At 42.2% G+C, this 17,363-nt stretch overlaps 3 protein-coding genes across 5 annotated transcripts; 1 reads left to right on the top strand and 2 right to left on the bottom strand.

Annotated features, from left to right (window-relative positions):
- The first annotated feature begins 3,070 nt into the window (after positions 1 to 3,070).
- Positions 3,071 to 12,206, top strand: LOC135495160 (uncharacterized). Of its 2 annotated transcripts, none has more exons than XM_064783617.1 (6): positions 3,071 to 3,173; positions 8,601 to 8,775; positions 9,186 to 9,335; positions 9,519 to 9,693; positions 10,001 to 10,219; positions 10,321 to 12,206. In XM_064783617.1, the coding sequence occupies exons 2-6, from the start codon at positions 8,611 to 8,613 to the stop codon at positions 10,452 to 10,454; spliced, it is 843 nt and encodes a 280-aa protein (XP_064639687.1). In that variant the 5' UTR covers positions 3,071 to 3,173; positions 8,601 to 8,610; the 3' UTR covers positions 10,455 to 12,206. The 2 variants fall into 2 exon arrangements, with proteins under 2 accessions (XP_064639687.1, XP_064639686.1); XM_064783616.1 differs by having other exon boundaries at positions 3,086 to 3,231.
- LOC135495162 (uncharacterized) lies at positions 4,695 to 8,482 on the bottom strand. 2 transcript variants are annotated; one of them, XM_064783620.1, is made up of 5 exons: positions 8,132 to 8,482; positions 7,848 to 7,966; positions 6,531 to 6,581; positions 5,950 to 6,045; positions 4,695 to 5,607 (listed from the first exon to the last, which is right to left on the bottom strand). In XM_064783620.1, exons 2-5 carry the CDS (start codon positions 7,933 to 7,935, stop codon positions 5,399 to 5,401), a joined length of 444 nt encoding a protein of 147 aa, XP_064639690.1. In that variant the 5' UTR covers positions 7,936 to 7,966; positions 8,132 to 8,482; the 3' UTR covers positions 4,695 to 5,398. The 2 variants fall into 2 exon arrangements, with proteins under 2 accessions (XP_064639690.1, XP_064639689.1); XM_064783619.1 differs by having other exon boundaries at positions 8,136 to 8,481.
- Positions 12,207 to 12,759: 553 nt separating the features above from the next.
- LOC135495161 (uncharacterized) lies at positions 12,760 to 16,554 on the bottom strand. Its single transcript, XM_064783618.1, has 6 exons — positions 16,446 to 16,554; positions 14,932 to 15,001; positions 14,476 to 14,646; positions 14,048 to 14,225; positions 13,616 to 13,837; positions 12,760 to 13,388 (listed from the first exon to the last, which is right to left on the bottom strand). The coding sequence occupies exons 2-6, from the start codon at positions 14,983 to 14,985 to the stop codon at positions 13,270 to 13,272; spliced, it is 744 nt and encodes a 247-aa protein (XP_064639688.1). The 5' UTR covers positions 14,986 to 15,001; positions 16,446 to 16,554; the 3' UTR covers positions 12,760 to 13,269.
- Positions 16,555 to 17,363: the final 809 nt, after the last annotated feature.

Raw genomic sequence — 17,363 nt, 5'->3', positions numbered from 1 at the left:
CTCTTACATGTAGGACTGTGGATGTCCCAAATCGGGCTGTGGCAAAAGGGTTCTGAAAACATTTCTCTCGTGTCCCGTGTTCCCTCTGCATCTTGCCTCATAAACTTCGAAGACTACATTTTTAGATTAAAACGATCAAGTTTCCTTTGGATTTAGTCATTGTTTCATTTGACTGAAAATAAATGAAAAGACGTGTGTTTTTTCAGTGCGACCTTTATTTTTCGATAATTATAATCATAACAAACAATGAAACATCGAGATTACATGCAATATGCATTTTTGGAATCGGAAAATTTTGTTTATGCCATAAAATATGACATCATATGATTTTCTATTCTGCTCGGTTGATTTTCTCAACTTGTCCTTTTCATGTTTATCTGCAAAAGGGGAAAAGAAGCTGTTATTGGGTATAACAAATGTATGACGGTATAACATCTATCCCAGTCTCTGAACAGAGTGCCCCCTCACCCTCACCCCCACCCACCCCACCAGAGAGAAAAGGAACGAAAATATAACTATACTTCTACAATCCAGAGTTTAAAGCACAGATACAACCAGTCAATGGTAATTCTTTCCGGAAGGAAAAAGGATAAGAACAAGATATCTGGAATTAGTAGGCCTACTCTTAGTTACAGTCTACTTGGTAAAGTCGTTTTTACAGCTTTTGCAGGTCTCACATATTTTCTTTTCATCGTTTGATAATCATCTTATTTCGTCATCAATTACCTTCATGTTTTTCTTCTTGTAAATAGGTTTGTCTGTAAGAGAACGGAAAAGTTCAAACGAAATAATCGGTAATCTGGAATTTCACTTCAGCTCCTATTGCTGTGCAAATAAGTCTACAGTCTAAGTCAGAAAAGACTTTCACCCTCTTTTGGGAAATGTGATCTCGTCACATTCCTGAGTTCCACTCAGTACCGTTGGCCAGAGCGATATGAAAAACACTACATTATTGGCGTCGAACCTACCTCTGACCTTCTCGAGTACATGCTTAGGGAACGGAAACGGGTTTGAAGCGCCCTGACCCTGAATAATGAAAGTAAAGGTTAATGTAATATCGACTTAGAAAAGGTCATGGAGCCAAATTATGTTCTGCACATCATCATTTAAATATCTTGTTGTTTCGGGGGGCTGATTAAGGATGCATGGTTTATCTCTGTACAGTCGCAGTTCCTTCTCTCACCGAGGGCAGGACTTCAACTGTAGTCCCAAGTTACAAGCGTTTGGTTGACCTCTCTTAGTTTTATGTTTTTGAACCAGAACACCCCGATTAACCTGTGTTGCGTTTGATAGAAATTCGTGCGCAAGTAAATAGCGCATCTTCACATGCTTGGACTGACTCTGCGATACACACCTGGGGTTTGACGCCCATCGCCTCCTGTAATTAATCAAAAATTAGTCGTTATGTTATTTTCCCCTCACCTCACAGCTTAAAGAATTCAGGCTTCGCCTCATCATACGCGGTCTATACTCTTTAAACAAAGCCCGCTCGCACAGAGGCCTACATTTCCATTGTTCTGACGTCTTATCGCAGAGTTATCAGGACAAATCTTGATAACATCGACTTCCGTGGAACAGCTTTCAAGGGCAGATATGTGTAATCTTCATTGGAAGTTCAAAGAAGGAGTTCTTGAAGTCCAATATAGAAATACATCTTACATTTACAAGATTTTCCCAAACGAGTGGAAATGTGCATATGGTGAAACGCATCTTCTTTAGAAGATAACTTAAGTATTGGCTTAGTATGGTACATGACATTTTTGAACAAACAGAACTATAATAAGGAAAATGTCAGAAATCAGGACCAACCTGTAACCGCACCAGTCGAGATTGATCCTCCTCACTCGACAAATGAACAACCTGAAATGCAACGTCGATACTTACTAAGAGGTACAGAACCAGCTTTTCCCCAGGTCAAAAATCTCATACAGATTCATTAAATCTTAATTATTAATACGTGTAAGATTCGTAGATAAGAACAATTTCCTATACATGTACAGAGCTTTTATGCGCACTGCACGGTGAGCACCGTTTAGAAGTATCTGAGGAAAACTTCGCATTTTTGTGTTGTTGATACAAAAACGCCTCGGCTTCAGGATTTGACGTTTTTTATGTCACGTGATGCAAGGCCGCACAAATTAAGTGAAGATGATCAATTGGAATATGAATCCCTACTTTAATTGCACCATATCGTGACAATGAGACCGTTGTCAAAAAGAGATATTTAGAACCGAGACTACGTTCTAACCTGGGAGTATTCACGAATACTGCGAATTATTGCGTTATCAGCCGTAAGAGCAGCAACGTCGTCATCCGGTTTCGGCGGCATCTTGACCTGAATATTAGAAGGTTCTTGCTACTTCATACTTTATAACGACGCTAAAGCTCTGCAAACGCGTCTCTTCGTTAGCCGTCTAATCTGATAGTTGAACGCACGTAACTTCCACGTTAAGCTATTTTTTAGTTCGTAAGGATTTTATGGCACACTTTGAAAGTTAGAAACCTGATCTTTTGAACACTAAAATACTATTTGGGCTCGAGATTAAAAAGGCACTGATGTTAGACGACAATACTCTTCCATCTTTTATTAATTGAGCGAGTATATCAAATCAGTAGGCCCATTTGGTGTTTACTGGTTTACTGGGTAATTGTCATCCACAGCTTTCACGCTGTCCTCATTTGGCCGTTTCGATCGACTAGGCTTTGTATGATGTCGGGATATGTGATAAAAGATTTGAAATAACTCATTTACCTAAACTCGTGTTATGATCGACACGACCGAATGAGTTCATACTTAAAGTTAAATTCGTTCTTTCACAATTTGATCCAGAACGTGCGATTTTCTAATTTCATAAATACTTCTTGAAAATCGAAAACAGTATTGCTGTCTACACAAAATGAAAACAACACAAATGCTACGTTTCGCTGCATAAGCTTGCCTCATTATTGCATTACAGCCATGTTGATTTCTAACTTCATCTGAATCAAACACGCGGATGAAACTTGCCTTTAAACCGACTCATGTAATTGAGATCGGAATGCATTGGACTTGCACGGCCCATAGTCGCTCGATCCACGATAAACTGCACTGACAGGCTATCTGTCAATGGTAAGCTCGAAGCTATCATTGGTCTGTAATGGCCGACAGTCGCTTGCCTAGCAACCAGTCCAAGGTAAACATTTACAGCTTCAAGGATATCGTTTTATTTTTCAACAGCTTTTGGAATTCTGGTGAGTAGTTTTAACCATTTAACATTGTAGATTAAAGATGTTTTATAAGTTTACCCGATGACAATATTGTGCAATGACAAGAAGGTCAGTATAATGGTTCTAAATCCAAGATTGATATTTTCAAAGTCTGTTATGTTGTCTATTTTTGATATGAAAGTGATTGTGGCTGAGCAATACATCAACGAGTGTCACCAGTCAGCGGGGAAACGTGCACTGCCCGATTGTTTCAATCATGAAGTCATTATTCAAGGTGATGTTTATGATATACGGTTCATGATATACACACTGAATAGAAACTGAGGTCGAAAATCCAGTTAACATCCTTATCTAAGATCTTATGCAGTTTCGTGTGCATGTGCACGTACATTCGATTCAACATTCTTTAACGATCCTCACTAAACATCTCTTTCACAATTATAGTGATATGAGAATATATTGTAGGACAGTCTTTGAAAGGAATGGTTCGTACATGGATGAAATGCATCAACGATATTGTAGATGTCAATGGTAACGTGCATACTTGGGAACAATTTAGTACAATCTTTAATGTTAAAGACCAACTAAAAAAAAGGGTAAAGGATAAAGAATCACAGGGACGCAAATGAATGAAATCAAACATGACGACATGATTAGTCTGCAACACTAAAAATACCTCGAAGATCTTTCATAAAGAAACTTCAAAACTTGACGATACCAGAAAAATCCAAAACAAAAGGAACACCTACCTACCTTGGACTTAACTCGAAGGAAATGAATAAGCTCAGATCTATACCATACCACACAACGCTACTAAAACAGATGTTTAAGGGTAATCAAAGTAATGCCATTGAAATGTATTCATATAATTCTACACTGCATCGTAAACAGTTTGCTATATAGATGCAGACTATAGACGCCAGAATCTGATTATTTTAATAAACAGCTGTTGCATATTCTAATAGTGCTGATATGACTGCCACGTCGAATTTCAAGTCTGAAACGACCGCAAGCATGTCCGCCCCAGGTCGAAAATTCCAATTATATCTTATAAGATTATTATCTTTACAAGATTCTTGAAAGATTGTTGTCGAAGATGCTGAAACAGCAACTCTATAAGCAACTAGTTAATATTGTAAATGGATTGAAATGGATCTTAAATTGAAATTGAAATGGATCTTAACGGGATTTTCAAACTTGGGCCTATGGCACTTTTCGGGGAGACTAAGCATGTGCCACAGCGATTGCAAGCATGCTCGCCTTCCGTTCGCGAAGGGCTGAGAGGTTGGGGGGAGAGGTACTAACAAAGGAGAAAGATAAATATCAAGCACTCTTCAATATTTCAGTCATACATAGCCCTGAAACAGTCGTTAGACTCGCTACGCTCTACTCGTTTTACCTGCGAGGAGTTCACTCAGCTATTACTGTTCCACAATCCTTCTTGAAATACCTTGTCATTTCTTCAAAGCAAATGAGAACAGACAACATGATTTCGAAGCTTTATTCTCTGAATCCGATACATGAAGTTCAAAATCAGATTATGACCTTGAAGCAACCCAATGAGATATTTGTTGATGTATTGGGCAATCCTCAAATTGCATTTGCACTGCCTATTTCTAAATTTGCATTGAATGTACATATCAAGCATGCAGTTAAAGTTGTGTGCGCACAAACAAAAAACATCACCCCAAATTTAGAAATGAAACTTTAACAGTTAACTGTTGATATTAAGTTTAAACGGCGACCAAAATGGATACAAATTCTGTTGAACAAATTTGGCAACATTTTCCATGTTCAAGTTTCCGGCTCACAGAATCGCCAGGTTCTCTTGGAATCAGTTCATTTATATGAAGTTAACGTCTAGACTCTAAATATTTAGTGCGGCGATGCTTCTCTCGAGTCAGTTAGTCATGAGGCAATCGGCAAACTTCGCGTGTCATAATTTATGCTCGGGAATGTTCGGGGCAACTGCTCGGCAGTACGACGGTTGCCGACATGGGATTCTTCAATTAAGCCAGACTATTCCTAATTTGCGGGGCTAAAATGTACTGTCACACATGTCAAGTTACATGTACCCTAAGGGAATCTTTCCATCGCATTCAAAGTCGAAGCTATGGGTGACGTTTAACAGTTATTCGGGGGATGCATTCTCTCCAAAGAACTTCCCGTCACAACAGAGCAACCTTTACTTTTACTGCTTTTTCCTGCCTTCTCTTGCTTTTTTAGCTTTCTTTTTAGCTATCTTGATCGTTTTCGGGGATCCTGACTTCAATGATTTCCACAGCGTTTTCCTCGCCTTCATTACAATTTTATCAAGGTCCTTCTTCTTTTTATAGGCCTTCTTTATTATTGCTTTATCTGCAGCCTTCTTCACACCCTTCTTCGTCTTAGGTGTCTTCCCTAAATGTAATCAAACATGTATAAAAACTTGTACTGTTTAAATGCTTTGCTAGACATAATAATAATGATGATAATTCCATGGATATTAAGTCTTCGCTCAGAACGCTCCCTTTCAGAATATTTATCATGTGCAACGGGCACTAGAGCTATAATAGGCTGACGAATTATATGAACTGCGTACATTTCTTATCAGCGACGGTTATTTAATATGTGTTTGATTCCTCTTCCTACTACTAAGTAGAACAACGATTTACGACTGTCGTAAATAAATTCGCGCAGGAATTGATGACACAATATACCTTCGTACTTGCAAAACCCGGAGAATAATACATTCTAACTTACCCTTTAGTCTAAGTTTCAGCGATGTCGGTTTCTTTGACATCTTGTTAAGCTTTTTCATGAGGTCTATTGGTGCTTTCCCTCCTTTGATGACGGTTTCTGAAATGACAATTGTTCATATTTACTGACTGGTGTCATTAGGTCAGTTGCTGAAAAGTTTTCGACTAACCCACAAAATATATCCCAACACACACACACCTGTGCAGTAAGTTCCAAAACCAATGTTGTGTAGACTGATTACTAGGTGTGCCAACAACTGTGCTACTGCAAGGTCTATTTCTTTTTCACTTAGCCACAAGATGCACGTCAAGACAATCACGAACGGTGTGCCTTGAATAAACAAGCAAGGCGTAAGCCGTCTATATATGATTGAATATCTGACGAAGTACACCCATTTGCTCTTAAGGTCTATCTAATAAACCGTTATTGCCACCATCGCAAAGTAAGGATGGTCAGAATAAAATTCCATACAATCAAATACCTCAATAACATTTACGCAGAGAAAGCATTTGGTATTTAAGCAGAATGCAGTGTTTAAGTACGAGGCGCTTCTGCTGGGCCGCTCGATATATTCATATACTAACCCTTCTTACTTGGACTGTCAATCTTCGTAACGACAGGGTGTTTAGCGTTCACTAAAATCAAAAACAAATCTATAAAAAGTAATATTCTTGTTATATTACTGTTTCTTGTGTTTCAAGTAAATATACGAATGATGTAACACGGGTACAATACTTAAGTATAAACGGGCCTCGTTAAAGTGTATTTTAGAGAAATAATTGTTTCAGCAGATTACGACGTAACATACATACTTCAAAACAAGATAAAACAAGATTGCAAGAAACAGCCTCGTCCCTAAGATCCGTAAGCCAGGCAAAAATAGGCTGGGTGCTGTTTGTTTAGTGTAATGGCACCCAGGCTGCTTATTGTCTAGTCGATCTCGAACCTGGGTACCATTTGTCGGCACCCAGGACGACATCCACCCTTTCAGCGCAACTTAGCCAAATGAACTTGGGATGAAATTCCGAAATTCTCCAATTTCGGCGATGCTATAAATGTCAAAACAGGGCATTCAGTTCGCTTTGGACATTCACCACTTTCTTCAAGCAATAATTTCGGACTTTCAGCCAGGTAGCGGTCAAGTTGAGGAGACCTCTTTTGTTTGTCCGGTACAGACAGCATACCCAAGCTTGAGAAATACCTCAAGCATAACATATAAACTAATATATAACCCATGCAGATTGGAATACAATACCCAGATTTGCCAGGCGGAAGACGTGAGGTTACTACATTTCATCATCAGTGTACTATCCGGGTATGATATACCTTGTAAAAAAGGCCATATGAGCTTAAGTCTTGTATCTTGTCCCTTAATTGTAGTTTTGTGACAGCAGTTACTTAGGCGTATAGATGCTGTGCTTTGAAGTAGATGTTAATGAAAATGATATTACATTTTTGAATTTGAAGCTGCCCATATGGCCCTTGCGTACTCATTAAATTATTTTTCATCATCAACGTAAATCAAATGATAGCATAAAATGCAGCGAATTGTAGTCACTGCTTTCTAGACGATGCTGAGTTAAAACTAGAATACTGATGATGAAATATAATACCTTTAAAATATGGAAGTCTATTTGATAAAACATATCTCAATGGCTATACACAGGCCCCAAAAAGGTTACCAATTTTTGGATTTGGCTGCTTTACTTAACCTTCTTTCAATGTTTTCCCGACAATTGTCTGTAGCTTGATGAAAGTTTGGAATTCAACTTCGTCAGCTACATCAAAACGCTTACTTATTATCCTTATATCAAGAGGCGAGCCATTTTACGTAAACTTACATGTAGCTTGTGTTTAATTTAGGCAGATGCAACAGTATATTGCAAAGTAATTCTACTCACGTTTCTTCTTTCCTGGTGCCGCATTGGCCAAAGCCACGACGACGATAGCCATAACAACGGTAAACAGGACTAGCCTTGGGGCCGCCATGTTGATTCACGCCCTCCGACCTGTAGAGAAACTAAAAAAAGGGGTAAAGGTTAAAGAATCACAGGGACGCAAATGAATGAAATCAAACATGACGACATGATTAGACTGCAACACTAAAAATACCTCGAAGATCTTTCATAAAGAAACTTCAAAACTTGACGATACCAGAAAAATCCAAAACAAAAGGAACACCTACCTACCTTGGACTTAACTCGAAGGAAATGAATAGGCTCAGATCTATACCATACCACCCAACGCTACTTATATAGATGTTTAAGGGTAATCAAAGTAATGCCATTGAAATGTATTCATATAATTCTATTCTGCACCATAATTGCCTATATAAATGCAGAACTATAGACGCCAGAATCTGCTTCTTTTAATAAACAGCTGTTGCATATTCTAACAGTGCTGATAAGACTGCCACGTCGAATTTCAAGCATACGAATACATGCATACGAAATGGATCTCAACGGGATTTTCAAACTTGGGCCTATGGCACTTTTCGGGGAGACTAAGCATATGCCACAGCGATTGCAAGCATGCTCGCCTTCCGTTCGCGAAGGGCTGAGAGGTTGGGGGAGAGGTACTAACAAAGGAGAAAGATATTGCAAATATCAAGCATGATTGTCAGTGTCTAAGTAACGTACTCGTGTCTATTACAGGTGTATAAGCATGGCCAGCGCCACCGCCAATATGACCGACCACGATCCCTACGCGTGTGACTGTCCATGTCACGATGATTGCAAGCATGCTCGCCTTCGCGAAGAAGCAGAGCGTGAGAGACTTGAGATGGAGGAATTCGAGAGAAGACGAAGGATGCAGCTCATGAGGATGCAGGTAGCAATATATGTTTGATTTGAACGCATGCTGGGTTGCTGAAATCAATAAATCGATGAATGATTGTATTCGTATTTATTTATACAGCCCACCTGTTGGTTACAGATTGCATTTGAAGAACATTTACACTTAGTCAGAAAAGCTTTTCTGACCGATTGAATTTGGTCAGTTGTATCAGCATAAATGCAGTAGGTGAAAGGAAATAAACTCCTGTTACACGTCCCATATAAAAGACGAAGGACGATGAGACGAAAAAGCGATGGCGCTTCCAAATGTCAGACCAATGACCTCCTGATTATGAGCCCGGTGCTCTAACCATGTCACTGCTCTCCCTGCAACTAATGCCACTACAGATTTCTTTCTCATGTATGTTCACTGTTCAAGAGTTCTCTAAAATTCTACATTTTCAGCAACAACTTTATGATTCGAAGACTCCACCGAAAGGTCTGATCATGGTCCGAATCCCCACAGCCATGTTACAGCGTTTCATCAACTCTATCTGCTCGAGAAAGTCCGTGCTGAAGGTCTACGGGGGCAAGACATTCTGCTATGCCAAGGATGTAAGTGTACTCGAGAATTTGGGCCGTGTGTAGTTCAGGCATTTAAGGCAATGCAGGATCTAACCGCTGGTGTTGTTGGTGTCAATGTTCCATAGACAACAAATGCACTTTGGAACCAATACATTTTAGAAGTGGTGTCCCTTCATCATTTCTTCATACTTACTTTCTACCTCTTTCCTTCAGTTCAAAAGCATTGGCGGTAGTGGCTGGGAGGATGGCTTTTCACTTGGGATGATTAAGTTTGACAACTTCCAGATGGCTAAGAGGTGGTATGAGTCTGACACGGTCTGCAACCAACATGACTGGCTTGATTCTGCTGACATTGTCACAGTGCCAATGAGACATGGATTTAGGAAAGGTAGGTACAGGGTGATTTAGGAAGAGATTGAAGGAGGAGGGAGCTGGAAACAGTGGAGGAACCATCCACTGTCAGGGAGAGGCCTCCTATCGGAGCTATCACATGAGGTCTTGCGCCGAACGGGATACCATTCGACGAACTCTCAATCAGAAAGCCATGCTCAGGTCGTACTGTTATAGACAGGGTAATCATTGACAAAGTGTAGACAAAACGTTTCAGCAACTTCTATATTATAATGAAACAATACTGAAAATCATAATACTAAAAAGCGCCTGTTTTTGTTAAAACACATTTTTTGATTCCCCAGGCTTTGACTACTGTTCCATGGGTACATTCCTTATCAAAGATCCAGAGGTGTTCTACGAAGACTTCATCAACAAGGTGTTGCCGGACTACAAGGCAGCGGGCGCGAACGTGGTTGTGGCCAGCCCCGCCATTGACAAGTTCAGGGGCATCTGGGACGCAGGCTACTTCATGCTGTGTCAGTGGAAGAGCGAGAAAGATTTCTTCAAATACTATAATTCAGGTGAGCCCGACATTTCCAATCTGACCTTCCGAAAGTATTCGCTCTTTAAATTTTCTCTCCACATACATCGGTGTTATTATTCGTGCTTGTTCTGATTTCAGGACCAACTACTCAAACTGACAACTGGTTGCAAGAGAGCAGCTGCGGGTGCATGACATTAACCGATGTGGAAACCAACATCCCTGCCTCGGCAAGCTACAAGAGACCACCTATCTGCCAGCAGCATCCACACTAGATACCCTCGGCTCGAACCAATCCCTGCCTCGGTAACCTACAAGAGACCACCTATCTGCCAGCAGCATCCACACTAGATACCCTCGGCTCGAACCAATCCCTGCCTCGGTAACCTACAAGAGGCCACCTATCTGCCAGCAGCATCCACACTAGATACCCTCGGCTCGAACCAATCCCTGCCTCGGCAAGCTACAAGAGACTACCTATCTGCCAGCAGCATCCACACTAGATACCCTCGGCTCGAACCAATCCCTGCCTCGGCAAGCTACAAGAGGCCACCTATCTGCCAGCAGCATCCACACTAGATACCCTCGGCTCGAACCAATCCCTGCCTCGGTAAGCTACAAGAGACCACCTATCTGCCAGCAGCATCCACACTAGATACCCTCGGCTCGAACCAATCCCTGCCTCGGTAACCTACAAGAGACCACCTATCTGCCAGCAGCATCCACACTAGATACCCTCGGCTCGAACCAATCCCTGCCTCGGTAAGCTACAAGAGGCCACCTATCTGCCAGCAGCATCCACACTAGATACCCTCGGCTCGAACCAATCCCTGCCTCGGCAAGCTACAAGAGACCACCTATCTGCCAGCAGCATCCACACTAGATACCCTCGGCTCGAACCAATCCCTGCCTCGGTAAGCTACAAGAGGCCACCTATCTGCCAGCAGCATCCACACTAGATACCCTCGGCTCGAACCAATCCCTGCCTCGGTAAGCTACAAGAGGCCACCTATCTGCCAGCAGCATCCACACTAGATACCCTCGGCTCGAACCAATCCCTGCCTCGGTAAGCTACAAGAGACCACCTATCTGCCAGCAGCATCCACACTAGATACCCTCGGCTCGAACCAATCCCTGCCTCGGTAACCTACAAGAGACCACCTATCTGCCAGCAGCATCCACACTAGATACCCTCGGCTCGAACCAATCCCTGCCTCGGTAAGCTACAAGAGACCACCTATCTGCCAGCAGCATCCACACTAGATACCCTCGGCTCGAACCAATCCCTGCCTCGGTAACCTACAAGAGGCCACCTATCTGCCAGCAGCATCCACACTAGATACCCTCGGCTCGAACCAATCCCTGCCTCGGTAACCTACAAGAGACCACCTATCTGCCAGCAGCATCCACACTAGATACCCTCGGCTCGAACCAATCCCTGCCTCGGTAACCTACAAGAGGCCACCTATCTGCCAGCAGCATCCACACTAGATACCCTCGGCTCGAACCAATCCCTGCCTCGGTAAGCTACAAGAGGCCACCTATCTGCCAGCAGCATCCACACTAGATACCCTCGGCTCGAACCAATCCCTGCCTCGGTAACCTACAAGAGGCCACTAGTATCCATAATCGATCAACTATTTCAGGGGGTGCGTTGGAGTCGGTTGGTACGAGCTGGGCCAGTTGCTCAGTCGCCGTAGAGGCAATTAGCGCCAGCGTCAGCTTGACTAAACGTTATCTGTTCCTGTAAATTTCACTTGCAGTAGCATTTGGACATAACGTTAACCTTACTGCTCACACCGTTTGAGCAACTGGTCCTGGGCTGCACATGTGACGTCTACAGTCAAATGAGAAGTTTCGAATTCTTCTAAGGGGATAATGAACCATATCATATTTTGTTTATTCAAAAACGAGCTCAGCAGTGCTGGTAGAAAATTTTCATGTTGTGCAAAAACACATTTCAGGAAAACGATGTAGTGATATGTTATACTTAAACATTTGCAATAAATAGTTAAGCTGTACGTGTATTCCGTCTTCTTGTCGTTCGTCTCCGCTCAGGCATCGTGCGAACTCGGAGGAGTAGAGAGATTTGGTTTTCCTGCTTCCGCGATCGGGATCGAGATAGGTATCAAGGTGCGGATAGGCTCCAAGTTAAAAGCCGGTTTTTCATTCAAATGTCTAGCTTGCGGGCCAGATATGAAACGCAACCGTCCCCACCTCTCGCGAGACATAACAAGTACTTTCCGACGTTGCTGAATTATAGCAGATGAATACCAAATTTGCCGGTAATTGACCGAGTGGTTGTGAAGGGATGCACAGCCCATGCTTCTCAGATATTCATCTGGGAACGCTGCAACCTGAAATCCTATCCGTCGATCTCAATCTCGAAACGAACTGCAGGTGCCTCGGTAATACCGTTGTTGCTAACTATTTCAGTGCAGCTATGGTCGAACGACAAAGTGTATCGGTGGCTTAAACGTTGCGGTAACTCTGCAGTTGCAGGCGGATTCGGCACAGTTATATTTCAGCCTGATGTAAGTGAGATAGGGAATACTAACGGCAAAGAACAACGCTAAAAACTTTTAAATTTATGTCGAGATTTAATCATACTGAACCACCTACTGTCCGAAGTAAAAAGAGTACGTGCAATTCGTATAAAATGGACGGAATAAAAGTGAATAAACATCAATTTAATTTTTACACTTTCTACAGGAATCACGGTCTACTTTTTCCAAATATCCTTTTTTTCGAAAGCAAAGACCTTTAAAGGAACTGACGGTAAACTCCGACATTGCTAATTTCGTCTCGAATCAATTGGCTATGGTAGAGAAAGTTCCAAAACAGTCCGAGACGAGCCAAGTGACAAAACCACATCTCGTAAACAATCTGGGATCTCATCATCAGGGGAACATGAAAATAGTTGTAACCCTGTGGATTAACCCCTTAAACATACTGTTTCGTCATGTGTTGATCGAATGATCGAATGATCGGATCTTGAGGACACCATGTTGCGGAGTACAATTTACAGTAGTTTCAACATGTTGCACGTTAGCAAGTTCAGTCGAAACTTTGCTGAATTCCTGTCAGTATTTAGAGGTAACTGGGTTTTCGATGGCTTGGAGTGCCCGGCATGTTGGTGTCCGTCATCAGGATCACGGTGCAGGCGCAGCTAGTCTTCTTAAGAACCTCATCTGCCGCCATCACCTCATCTGAAATACAGAAATAATATTTACACATATGCAACCCAGTAATCAAGAATCAACCTTTGGTGAGGTTCGCGCCTTGCTTGTACCTCCCCTTCCAACCAATTAGCAGGTAATTTGTTGACCACATATCTGCTGCGGCCCAAATGTGATTTTGCTGCCGCGTTGACGGCATTGGGAAGCGCTCTAGTAGAATCTAAATTGCAGACCAAAAATATCTCACAACTACATACCATTGTTCTCCAACTGGTGGAGGCTAGCCTCATTTGGAAACTGCACCAAGTAGAAGCGGCCCGCTTTCCAGTTCCCATGCAGTCTCTCAGGTGTTGTATCAGCGAGTACATTGCCTCCTGATCCCTTGAAGATCGGGTTGACCTTGTCCATGAACTCACTCTGGAAACAGATCTCGTCCTTGATGATATAGTTGCCCATCATGAAGACTGACCGCTTGTCCGCTGGAAGAGATAGAGAGAGTTTAGAAGGAAGCGGCCAGAAGGAATCCCCTCGATGAAGCGGCCGAACGCGCCGACTTCAAGCCCATGGCGGAAATTCCTCGTGGAATGGTTCGATTAGTCGTATCGTATGCCAGGGAGTATTCCAACCGATTCGGTGACCCGAACCAAGCAGGGAGTACGATATTGTTGTGGTAAAATAGATTCACTTACGGTATTCGACCACGGGTTGCCTAAGCTGCACAACGATGATGTCAGTATCGTCAAGCCAGTCGTGCTGATTACAGAACACATCTGACCGGTACCAGTCCTTTGCTCCTCGAACGTCCCCGAACACGGAGATGCCGATCAGGTAGCCATCAATCCAACCAGTGCTGTCACATCTCTTTAGCTGGAGTCAGGAAATAACGGATTGTCAATACATATCACCATTCACCTTATCACTATAGCCTACATGTATGATATGATTTCCAAACCTAGTAAGCTGGTTGCAAAGCAAGGAGACCCCATTTCTTAAACTGAGCCCGTTTATAAAAGAATTCACTTGTCTGAACTACGCCAATGACAGCTACATCAACACAGTGTTCATGTAATTTCCAAGACACTGTCTGTATACAGCATTGTTTTTTTTCATCACTTACATGGTCGACAACCCCGAAGGATTTGCCTCCATAGACCTTCATGATGGACTTGACGCTCGTGATGGCGTTCAGGTACCTCTGAATCTTGTGTTCGGCAAACCGGATCAGCACCATGGCTTGGGTGCATGGGGCCTCTGGAGTCTGCTGACGACTACTGGCATTGCTGCTGTGCTGAAAACATATTGTTTGATGAGAAGAAGAAGCTATAGGGCCTACAATAAGTGTTTAACTGAAAGACGAAATGGTCCAAAACATTCCTAGGTAAACCGGGAGAACATCACAGCGGATGATTTGATAAAAAGGTGACAAATGGTCTCAATTATGCTGTATACAGTAACGGTTCAATTTGATGTCGCAATGATCAAACCAGAGTGTGCGCGCGCAACGTGTTACAAATTGTCGTGGCGTCATCAAATATCTATCTATACGATTGTACTTTGGCCTGTCTGTGCTTACATGTGTGCATTGCACATGGCAAGGGCATGTACACGATTTCGGGTCGTGCTCCATTCTGATCGTGAGTCAACTGAAATTAAGAAGAAAGCAACAATTTTCAAAAGGAATCTGGAGGATAAGGTCAGGGATTGGTGGATTCATCATCCTAAATCGGGCCAATAAGGTGTTATAGGTGAACCTAAAAAATGTGCAATTTTAATATCCAACATAGGCCGTTGCACCGCCTCTCGTGCTATACAATGTATATCCTATACATAAACTAAATGAACTAAATTCGTGCTTGGCAGAGTCAAGAAAGTTGTTTGTGAAATTTCTATGGAGGATAGGCTAGGCATATCGATCGAATGTATTATGAAAAGCGTAACCGGTATGCTATTGATAGATTCTATTGTTTGTACCGATTGATGCGCCTCCGTGAACGGCATGCATTGGTAAAAAGGTTTTAACAGACGCAAGTTCTTATACGGTGCTTTATAATGTACAACATTCTCAAAGCGCTTGTGAAAACATGGGCTACATGTAGGTCACATTATTCATAGTGAAAGACCCCATCCCGAATCGATGTTTCCGAGTTTGACAACATTAAGATGCTAGGGGAAGTTGGCCACACTGTTCAATTTCAAGAGAAAAGGACTAATAGAAAATACATGAGAACAGCCAAGTTCAAAATGTCACACAAGCTTGTTGGTGAATCAATGGTCTCGTCTAATGAAATGCTTATATTTCGATAGCTGATAGGGGTGATACTATAAGAAACTATTTCAGTGGCACTTGATAACATACAGTAGCATTGTAACAATTGTTCATGCCATCCTAAAACGTCTGGGAGTCCCAAGTTCACCACATCATACCAAGATGGCGAGTGATTGGCGAATCCAGCCATGCCGTGGTGGCTTGAAAACATTGCGGAGCATGTAGGCCTATCTTAGATCGTTGAAACAGTATTTCATGTTGATAAAGGTGATAACAAAACGGCTGAAATTGATTTAGCAAACCATCTTTTAGCAATTCAAAGGAATGTCAAATGTGTTAGCTACATTACACGACTCTCTGTCACTCGGATGGATCATTTACCATGATTGAAGTATTCTGCCATTGGTGTTTATCGTTCCGGCGACAGCGAGATTGAGGTAGAATAATCACAGCAGTTGCCATCAGAGAAGAATATAGCAGTGATTGTAATTGAACAGTGTCCAGTGTATTTCAACCCTCCACCACCACCAACACGAACTCTACCACCACCAAACGCCAACATGGTAACGTAAACATTGAGACGACATGAATGTACATTCCCTAGTGACATGATGCATTGACAATGACAGTGAAACATAACTGTCATGACACTTTGCTATTGGTATCAACATACCCACACTTAAACAGTACTTAAAGATAGTACAAGTAGCTCGCACAGTCTTTTCATTAGCTTTCTAGGTTCACTACAACCCAATCTTCCAAGGTTATCAAACCTGGTTGAAATAAAAATCTCAATTCGTTTTAAAAAATCGAAAACTTACCTGATTGTTGGCAAGAGACGTGTAGTACAGAGCTGGTGTACAACCCGTGTGTTGACGTGGTTGCCAGGCAGAGAGCCGCCATTATCCATTCATTGAACCGACCAAGGTGAAATATCGTGAGATTGTCATGTATCGATCTCGCACAATCACTCATCATTATTTATGCCGACATGGGTTATCAAGCATTCAAGGGAAGGTGTCTATAATGTTGTTTATTAATGGGTTATACAGTATATCACAGTGTGGGAGTTACTTATTAACCAAGCATTTCTGCTCTCATAAATTCTCAAGGCAATTTTGGCCATTCGTAAGATAAAGGCAACGCTGAAATCATGTTGTCGGTGTACACAAATCTTGAAGCAGAGATAAGAATTGGTTGGGCTGGGATCGAGGTACTGTCAGGATTAGGCTTTCTTCTCACCCTTCCTCTGCCCTTGATGATCAGTCGATCAGTGCATAATAACTTTGTTGAAAACAGGCTTTGAAGACACAAACACAGCTGGTGAGCACAGACCTTTTGGAACATAGATACGAGTCAGAGCATTGATTGCGACGGCACGATCACCCACGGCTAAACTCCTCCCGTAGCTGCGAGCGAAACTCCGGTACTCCGGAAGCTTTTATGCATCAATTCTGTTCATCAGTCCGATGACTTTGCAGTTTCGGGTCGATGTGATTTTACATTTTCCTAAAGCAGAACCATTCTCCTAGATGGCTCCATGATAGTATCGTACAAGGAATCGAAGACCCATTTATTTATGCCGGTGTAGCAGTCGAAAATGTCCGCCCCTATTGTATTCCGAGGGAATATGGTTCGATAGAGACCATGACAGTGTAGTGTACTAGAGATATTTTAGTATTACCACGCACTACGTATCTGAAGCATCCATTCTTTGAAAATCTACTGTGTTACGACCT

The sequence above is a fragment of the Lineus longissimus genome, chromosome 10 (genome assembly GCF_910592395.1).
Source record: "Lineus longissimus chromosome 10, tnLinLong1.2, whole genome shotgun sequence".
In the NCBI taxonomy this organism is placed as follows: Eukaryota; Metazoa; Nemertea; class Pilidiophora; order Heteronemertea; family Lineidae; genus Lineus; species Lineus longissimus.
The sequence above is the reverse complement of the archived record's forward strand: the minus strand, read 5'-3'. Positions and strand labels throughout refer to the sequence as shown.